This window comes from Monopterus albus, unplaced genomic scaffold (assembly GCF_001952655.1).
Source record: "Monopterus albus unplaced genomic scaffold, M_albus_1.0 scaffold42.1, whole genome shotgun sequence".
NCBI lineage: Eukaryota > Metazoa > Chordata > Actinopteri > Synbranchiformes > Synbranchidae > Monopterus > Monopterus albus.
This window is the reverse complement of record NW_018127922.1, coordinates 2015160-2024733: the sequence shown is the minus strand read 5'-3', so window position 1 is coordinate 2024733 and position 9574 is coordinate 2015160. Positions and strand designations below refer to the sequence as shown.

The following is a 9574-nucleotide window of genomic DNA, read 5'->3' as shown; positions in this document are numbered from 1 at the left end:
GCAGGTTGCCTTTTGTTTGAATCAGCTTGTGGGACTCACTGCGTCGAGGTGAGTGAACAACGGGGTCTGAGTGGGCGGGGCTACTGTGTATTGACTCCTCCTCCCTGGACATGTGGGGGTGGCTTGCTGTAGAGGAGCTGTGAGGAACAGGGAGACACGCTGAACAGCCTCCCACCGATGGTCCGCCCCACGACACACACATCTCTGATGCACTAAACCGCATGACCATGTGAACAAGACACAAGCACAACAAACAAAACAAACAACAACAACATCCACGGTGTGACAAAACAAGCTCAGAGTCAATTCATGCTTTGCACGTCCACATGTCCTCTAAGGACAGTGTGTGTATAAGGTCGAGTGACCTTATACACGCACTGCATACATAGAAATGTGTAATTTTAACATTCTGCTTACAGATAATCAGAATGTTTTGTTAAAAAGCATCTGATTATTGTTATGTGGGTGAAACTCATGGGTTAAGTGATCATCTAATTGAATTTCCGTCATGAGCACTGTTAATGAAAGAGGCCCTTTCCTTAAATCATCAAGCTTTCAAACAAATCTCTGGCTAGATTACACATGAGTTGACCCATTGTCACCACCACACATCAGGGGGTCACAGACTGGTTGGAGTTCTGTACACAGGGGACAGGCATTCCCACAACATACTTTTTCTGGTTTCAAACCACTTTACCCTGCTGCTCTCTGTGTATTTAAAAGAGCGGTGAATGTGCTAATTGTTATCTGTCCTCATAGTTTGCTCTGCTGTAAAATAACTTTTGCAGGGGAGGTGAATTTAACTTCCTACATAAGTTACTGTAAAAAGAAAGGTCAACCTCCCTCACACCGTTTAAATCATCCTCAGCTATTAAGGCACCACAAAGCCGTTGCTGCCAAGGATCTGCTGGCTGAAGGCCAGCCGACCTGGATGTCAGTCAATGATTTGTCCATAACCGTGCCCAGGGTAACTCATGCTCTAATCAAACAGCTTTCAATACTCAGAGCCTCAAGTTTGGGTATTCCTCAGTGTGTAAATTGCAGCACCAGCCAGGAAGTTTTGATTCCATTTTCAGTCCCTTCTGCTGCATCCAAGCTGATTTGTTTATATTTACAGTAACGTGTGTCCATCCAAGTGATATGGTCCATCTGTGGCTCAAGAGTTAGAGCAGTCATCCTCTAACTGGAAGGATGGAGGATTGATTCCCATTCCCTCAAGTAAAGCAACAGAGGAGGGACAGCTGTCACATGAGCAGAATATACAGTAGATGCTGTGGGTACAGAACAATAACATAAATAGAGAACAGTCAAACGTGAGCAATGGGACTTAGCAATGTCAGTTACATAGCAATATCGGTGTAATATTTGCTAACATTAGCCATCATAAGCTACTAGTCAAACGTAACCAAAGAAGGCAAAACGTCCTGTATTGAAATGCATGTTTGTGTGTGTCCCACCCTCACGTAGCTCATGCTGCAAGAGCTTCTTATTTGACAAGACTCATCATGATAAACATATGATTAACAGCCGGTAATGTCAACAGACACACTCACACACGAGTGTCCACCTATGTGTCTTTTTCATCCACAGTCAGTATTTGCTGTTACTCAATATCAATCTGGCATGACTGAATAAGGCTCTGAAGTGAGTAAACAGTGAGTTGCTGTACTTTGGAGCGGTGGATCAATCTATCTAGCACTGATTTCAGGTTTTAGCTCAGCTGGCAAAAGCAGACGGACAACTGACAACAACAAGATGGCTGGAGTTTGTTTGCTGGCCCTTGTGGCTGGTTTACTGCTGGAGGTGTATGGACTGGCAGCAGAAATCCCAGAGAAGAAGACAGGTACACAACAGGAGATTAATGAGACATAAAATTATAGCAAGGGGCTGGTGGTCAGGTCTGATCTCTGACCCCAAGTCTTAAAGTTGTACTCCATGCATTTACTACCAAAGGCTCGCCCTGATAGCTATGAACAGTGGACGAAAAAGCTAGGAGTCCTTTGTTGTAGACAACAGCGAATATGGTTTGTTACATTTCATGGATGAAAAGTTTTAATGGCTGAAAAAAGAAAATCTCAACATTTATAGAAATCACTTCATGTACATTGTTCTATAATAGAGTATGGTTGCTGCTGTGATATTGTTTTGTTTTTTAATATTCTAATAACATCAAAATGCTCTCAGGCTGCAGACTAAAGTGAGACTTTTGGATAAATCATATGTTTACTGTACATCTTATTGATGCTAATGTGTCCTGTCCCTGGTAATTAAAGTAATTGCTAGTTTTTATTTAAGTAATATGCTAATAAAAATGCTTAAAAATAACAGAGCCACGGGTTTTTAAACTAAGAGGGGTCTCCCCTGAGCACTGTTGAAGAATAATGTCAGAGCCATTAATTTCCTCTTTATCCTCTGTTACTGTTTTAGGAGCTGTGTTTGCATCTCAGCAGGCAGCACACGCGGTACTGCAGCGCCAGCGCAGGTACAACTCGAATTTAGAAGAAATGTTTCACAAAGACGACCTGGAACGGGAGTGTAAAGAGGAGAGCTGTTCAATAGAGGAGGCCAGGGAGGTGTTTGAGAACGATGAGAAGACAGTAGGTTAAATTACAGAAGGTTAACGAAGTGCTTGTAATGGCTTAACTGACATTTGTTATTAACACTTGTGCTTCTTTTTCAGATGGAGTTCTGGGCTGGCTACACTGGTAAGACAAGTGACAAATGAAAATATCACAGTTTTTCTGAATTTAAAGCTTACAATCCCCTCTAAACCTGTGTGGGCGTATTTTACACTTGCATGAAGATGGAGACCAGTGTGACCCACCCCCCTGCCAGAATGGAGGTGTGTGTGAGGATGGAGTCGGCTCTTATGTTTGCTGGTGCAACCCAAATTTCACTGGCAAGAACTGTGAGATCGGTGAGTGTGACAGGTCTGAGGTGATATGAAGGATTTTTACTGTTTTTTTGTTTGTTTTTTTTTACCTTATGCCCTTTTCCTGGTTAAAAAGCCAGTTACAGGTACACCAACTGAATCTTCCTTGGTCAGAATGAGTAAGATGACTCTCTTGAGACTAAATCCAGTCTCTTTTATCACTACACCAAAAGGTCCAGTTGTTTCAAATGTGGCTCTTTACAGCTGTAATTGTGCACTGTAATGTAGCCCTTGAGCTGCTTAGAGTTTTACATAAACAAGATTCATTCTGTTTTTCCACTGTTTCCAGAGGTGACCAAACATTGTTCGATCAACAACGGTGGCTGTTCCCATTTCTGCGTGTTGCAGATGGATCAACCTGTTTGTCAGTGTGCAACAGGGTACAGACTTGGGGCAAACAAGAAAAGCTGTGAAGCAACAGGTGAAGTAACACAATAAACCACGCATACCATTTATTCATGGTTGTTAAACCTAATTTGGATAGCATATTTTAATATAATTTAGTTTTGCAACACAGCCCTAATTGCTTTCTTATTACAATGTATTAAACGCACTACAACAAATGCTGAATGAACACAGCGTACATATAATCTGTGCCATATCCACACAAATGGAAACAGTCCTAGAACACTGGAGCCCTACTGTACTAAACTGTTTTCATTACATTCACATTTGAGACCAGTACGACATGTTGTATTTCCCTAAGTGGAATCCTGGTGTCAGCCACTGTACACAAACATCCTCACCCACAGTCGTAAACCAGAACTTACGATATACAAGCTGCTTCTTAAAGAGATGCAACAGAATGCTGAACTCATCATGTTACAGCTCCCAACCCTTTGGTAGCCATTAAGGAATCACAGACTGGCTCATAAACTGTCTGCTGCTGTTTACAGTTGTCGCATTAAGTACATAATTTATGTTTACAGTTGACAGAGTGAACACTCTGAGAACCACAAAGGAAACCAGCATATAAAACAACTGACACTTGAACAACTTCTGCAACCTAAACAGAAGCAGCTAACCTTTAATTACACTGACCTTAACCACAAGAAACGTGCACCAATCAGCCATAATATTATGACCACTGACAGGTGAAGTGAATAACAATGATTGTCGAAAAAACACAATTTACTAAGTTTTTTCAGCATACTATAACCTGGATGACTGAGAATCTGCACAGAAACATTGATTGTCTCATTACAAAGGCACCTGTTAGTGTGTGGGGTGTATTAGGCAGCAAGTGAACATTCAGTCCTCAAAGTTGATGAGCGATGTGCAGGAAAAATGGACAAACAGTGAACCGGAGACAAGGTCATGGATGTTTACAGTTGACAGAGTGAACACTCTGAGAACCACAAAGGAAACCAGCATATAAAACAACTGACACTTGAACAACTTCTGCAACCTAAACAGAAGCAGCTAACCTTTGGACAAACAGTGAATCGGAGACAGGGTCATGGGCAGCCAAAGCTCCTTGATGTGCATGGGAAGTGAAGGCTAGCCCATGTTGTCCAATCCCACAGAAGAGCTACTGTAGCACAAATCGCTGGAAAACCTACTACTAGTTCTGATAGAAAGGTGTCAGAACACAGTCCATCATAGCTCACTGCAAGTTCTGATAGAAAGGTGTCAGAACACAATCCATCATAGCTCACTGCGTATGGGGCTGCATAGTCGCAAACTAGTCAGAGGTGCACAGTTACAAGTTTAGGGTGTAGACTTGGCCTCCAAATTCCCCAGATCTCAATCCAGTCAAGCATCTATGGGATGTGCTGGACAAAGAAGCCTAATCCGTGGGGCCTTACCTCACATCTTAAGGAATTAAAGCATCTACTGCTGATGTCTTTGTGCCAGATACCAGAGGACACACTCAGAGGTCTGGCGGAGTCCATGTCTCAACAGATCAGAGCTCCTTTGGTGGCAAAAGGGGGACTCTCTCAATATTAGGGAGGTGGTCATAATGTTATGGCTGATCGGTGTGTATCTCTACAATAACATAGCCTTCTCCACAAAGACCACATTCTATGCTCAAACCTACCCATTCTCTATACACCAAAATAAAAGTCAGTTGTTGACCTGATTTTTTTTTTTTTTTTTGCTGCATTTTAATCTCAACCTGTGACAAAGACTGCAGATAAAACTGACTCAGCTGCAAAACAACAACAACAACAACAATACAAGCAACCAAACAAACAGTCTTACATTGTAATATTCAATGATGTATAAGAGACAAAACAATTATATTCCCTCTTTGCTTTGCCATTATTTTCCCCATAGGGCCGTTCAGCTGTGGTCAAGTGAGCTTGTCCTCCACCTCCGTCGACAGGTCTCCCATAAACCCACGGCCATCAAACATGACACTCAACAGCCTGCGGGAAGCCTATTATGATGACAACATAACACAGTCATATGATTACTACGACCACCCGGTGAATGATTCAGACCCATTCAACAGCTCTGTGGCCTCTGCAATAGATATACGTGCACCAAAGCCAGATTCAAACTCTTCTATAAATCCTGTCATGAGCGCTGATGATGCACGCAATGTCACTGAGACACCCAGTGAGAACCAACCGCCTTCCTGGGCTTTCTTCCCCACACTCCCCACCATCACTGCAAAGAAAAACAACAAACACAGGATTGTGGGAGGAAATGAAGCCACACCTGGAGAGATACCTTGGCAGGTACTGTATTATGGGAGACATACTGCAGACATGAGTTGAAAGTGAATGATTGACAGATGGGGTGCATTCAGGTGATTTTCTCTTCTATTGAGGTAAATAAAGAAACTTCATTTTGAAAATGAGATGTCTTGCACATAGTCACTGCTGTATTTTAGTTTAAGGACCAAAGTGCAGACACCAAGGCTAAAATGTTGCAGTGACAAGGGGCTGGGTCTAAAATAACAGGGAAACATGGGGTGGAGACAGAACAAAGACAAAGAGTACTGTGGTGAAAGTGTAGGCTTTTACCAGCTGAGTTGCATTTTGGGATATGTGGGCTGCAGTGCATTTACTTACCACTGTATGTCCCTCACATTTATGGAAATTCACTACAAAATATCTAGATTTGATACAAATAAGTATTTGTATATATTTGCAGGTGGCCCTGGTGAGTTACTCAGCTGACTATGCAAAAATGCTGCCCTTCTGTGGAGGATCACTTCTCAGTGACTTATGGTTTTTTTTTTTTTTTGCTGCATTTTAATCTCAACCTGTGACAAAGACTGCAGATAAAACTGACTCAGCTGCAAAACAACAACAACAACAACAATACAAGCAACCAAACAAACAGTCTTACATTGTAATATTCAATGATGTATAAGAGACAAAACAATTATATTCCCTCTTTGCTTTGCCATTATTTTCCCCATAGGGCCGTTCAGCTGTGGTCAAGTGAGCTTGTCCTCCACCTCCGTCGACAGGTCTCTCATAAACCCACGGTCATCAAACATGACACTCAACGGCCTGCAGGAAGCCTATTATGATGACAACATAACACAATCATATGATTACTACAACCACCCGGTGAATGATTCAGACCCATTCAACAGCTCTGTGGCCTCTGCAATAGATATACGTGCACCAAAGCCAGATTCAAACTCTTCTATAAATCCTGTCATGAGCGCTGATGATGCACGCAATGTCACTGAGACACCCAGTGAGAACCAACCGCCTTCCTGGGCTTTCTTCCCCACACTCCCCACCATCACTGCAAAGAAAAACAACAAACACAGGATTGTGGGAGGAAATGAAGCCACACCTGGAGAGATACCTTGGCAGGTACTGTATTATGGGAGACATACTGCAGACATGAGTTGAAAGTGAATGATTGACAGATGGGGTGCATTCAGGTGATTTTCTCTTCTATTGAGGTAAATAAAGAAACTTCATTTTGAAAATGAGATGTCTTGCACATAGTCACTGCTGTATTTTAGTTTAAGGACCAAAGTGCAGACACCAAGGCTAAAATGTTGCAGTGACAAGGGGCTGGGTCTAAAATAACAGGGAAACATGGGGTGGAGACAGAACAAAGACAAAGAGTACTGTGGTGAAAGTGTAGGCTTTTACCAGCTGAGTTGCATTTTGGGATATGTGGGCTGCAGTGCATTTACTTACCACTGTATGTCCCTCACATTTATGGAAATTCACTACAAAATATCTAGATTTGATACAAATAAGTATTTGTATATATTTGCAGGTGGCCCTGGTGAGTTACTCAGCTGACTATGCAAAAATGCTGCCCTTCTGTGGAGGATCACTTCTCAGTGACTTATGGGTCATCACTGCGGCCCACTGTCTGATTCCTAAAAAAATTTATTTCGTCAGAGTCGGTAAGAAACAACATCTATACTCACAACCTAAATCTAAACGCAAACATTTCAGTTAATGTCAGCTTGTGTTAAAGGACCAGGTGGGTTATTTGCATGTTTTACTCCGATAAGCATAAATAATTACGAAGTATTTTCAAAAACAGATCCTATTGACAATTGATATGCATTTACTCTGTTGTCATCAAAGCATTTTATTGTCATACTAAAATTGTTTTGTTGGACATGCTTTTTACTATAATGTTGTGCTGCTTCTTTAATTCTGAGCAAGGAAACTACTTCAGAAGCTTCAAAACCCATCACCCACTACCTGGTGCTCAGAATTATATAATTGTTATCTACTTATATTTTTAGGTGAACATGATGTGAGTCAGGATGAGGGTCCAGAGCGAGACCATGTGGTAGCAGATGAGCACATCCACCACAGTTACAATTATACTGAGTCACCATATAATCATGATATTGCACTGCTGAAGCTTGCTGATCCAGTGGAAATGTCTGACCAACGGCGTCCCATCTGCCTAGGCCCCAAAGACTTTATAGAGGACATAACGAGAGAGTCCAGAAACTCTCTGGTGAGTGGCTGGGGAACACTGAGGTCCCTGGGCCTCACGGCCCCTAAGCTTCAGAAGCTGGAGGTCCCCTATGTGGAACGCACCTTGTGTAAACAGAGCAGCCGGGACCACATCACACGCTTTATGTTCTGTGCCGGTTACCACAGTGAACAAAAGGATTCATGTCAAGGGGACAGTGGGGGCCCGCATGCCACCAATTACAAGGGCACTTGGTTCCTGACAGGCATCATCAGCTGGGGGGAGGGGTGTGCCCAGTACGGGAAGTATGGCATCTACACTCGACTGTCACAGTACTACACATGGATCAGTCAGACAACAAGACTTGAAGTCAGCAACTGACAAATTGAGTCATGTTTTGGAATAATGCAGGTAGCAGTCTGAAAAAAAGGTTTTTACTTGTTCAACCACTGAGGAAGTGTTTTGCTCTACTGAATCAAGTTTTAATGTTAATTTTAACTTTCCAATAAAATCAGAATATCTGAGTAATTGCATGCTTAAATATTGAAAATGTAAGCCTTGAAGCTCTTCATACATTTGATTTCAAAAGCTATGCATGAAAATATATTTAATGCAAACTTTATGTATAAGTAGGGTTGCCAAATGCCAAGGAACGGAAAAGGCTTCCTGGAAAAATCAAAATTCAATTTGGGATAATTTTGGCGTATTTAGCAGATTGATCACATGTAAGTAAAATGCCTGGAAAAATGCAAATTCAAATGGAAGGCAGTTCTGGGGCAACAATAAATGCACAATAAATTTTTAATTAAATTCATTTTGGCTGCTTATACCTTATTGTATGGACTATGCATTGCCAGTCCTCTGCTGTGCTTTGTAGTTTGGTGGTGTTGGTGCTGAAAGAACAACTCTTGTACAGTACAGTGCATCCAAATCGTTTTTACTTTCATATTTTGATGATATGAAAGGTCAGAGTTGTCTAATTTGTGGCTGCACCTCTATCTGTGATTGCTGGACTCGGTAAAGTCTGTCTTTGTTTACGGTCTGAGAGTGCCCACCACCCTCGGATTACTGGGATATAGAGTTGACAACCCTATATTTAAGCCAAAGCTAAAGAAAATGTAAATGTTGATGTTACATTTCTGGGCTTAAAAGTAAAAACTGTATTTTCCAAAGTGTCAGACTATTCCTTTGAAGGCCTTGCACACCCACACAGAGCTATGCTAACAATGACATATCACTAAGCTTCATAAAGGTGAGCTCAGATCAACACTGTCAATGTAAAAGTGACTTGCACACTGTGGGGTACTGCCACTGGAGCATGAATTATTTTAAACATGCTGCAAGCTGTATATGCTATACATAAGCTGTATGTCTAACAGGCAAGCTACGATTATACACACATTCCACTGGACCATTATTTAAAGTTTAATAGGCCTGTTTCACAGCAGACATTTGTACTTGTCATAACCGGAAAAGCAGGAGTCAAATTAACATTGTTAAATATGGGCTCAGTTCCATTTAAGTGTGTCTGTGACTCATGCTAGTGTGAGCCACACAGTGGCAAGGCCCTGAAACTATTACAGCTTAAAAATGTGCAGCCATTACCAAAATTATTAATGACATCTGTTTTCCTACTGTAATATGCTATGTCAAAATGTCTGTTTCTGTTAAGAAAGCAATTAAATGCCATTTTACCACTGAAGTAATAAATGGGCATCACATTTTTGTGTGGCTGCACCATAAGAATGACCAAGATGTTAGCTCTGCCCTCTAACA

The 9574-nt window shown here is 41.6% G+C and overlaps 1 protein-coding gene across 1 annotated transcript; it reads left to right on the top strand.

The window, feature by feature from the left end:
* On the top strand, positions 1 to 8874 carry f9b (coagulation factor IXb). Its single transcript, XM_020599792.1, has 11 exons — positions 1 to 48; positions 1709 to 1843; positions 2428 to 2597; positions 2681 to 2705; positions 2804 to 2917; positions 3222 to 3353; positions 5213 to 5619; positions 6038 to 6104; positions 6311 to 6717; positions 7136 to 7268; positions 7620 to 8874. Exons 2-11 carry the CDS (start codon positions 1756 to 1758, stop codon positions 8177 to 8179), a joined length of 2103 nt encoding a protein of 700 aa, XP_020455448.1. The 5' UTR covers positions 1 to 48; positions 1709 to 1755; the 3' UTR covers positions 8180 to 8874.
* Positions 8875 to 9574: the final 700 nt, after the last annotated feature.

What these genes read in the sequence shown, in the direction of transcription:
- f9b (XM_020599792.1), top strand. Translation starts at nt 1,756, where the DNA reads ATGGCTGGAGTTTGTTTGCTGGCCCTTGTGGCTGGTTTACTGCTGGAG. An exon ending in CTGGAGAGATACCTTGGCAG is followed by an intron (nt 5,620 to 6,037) that starts GTACTGTATTAT and finishes ATATATTTGCAG; the next exon opens with GTGGCCCTGGTGAGTTACTC. An exon ending in CTGTGGAGGATCACTTCTCA is followed by an intron (nt 6,105 to 6,310) that starts GTGACTTATGGT and finishes TTTTCCCCATAG; the next exon opens with GGCCGTTCAGCTGTGGTCAA.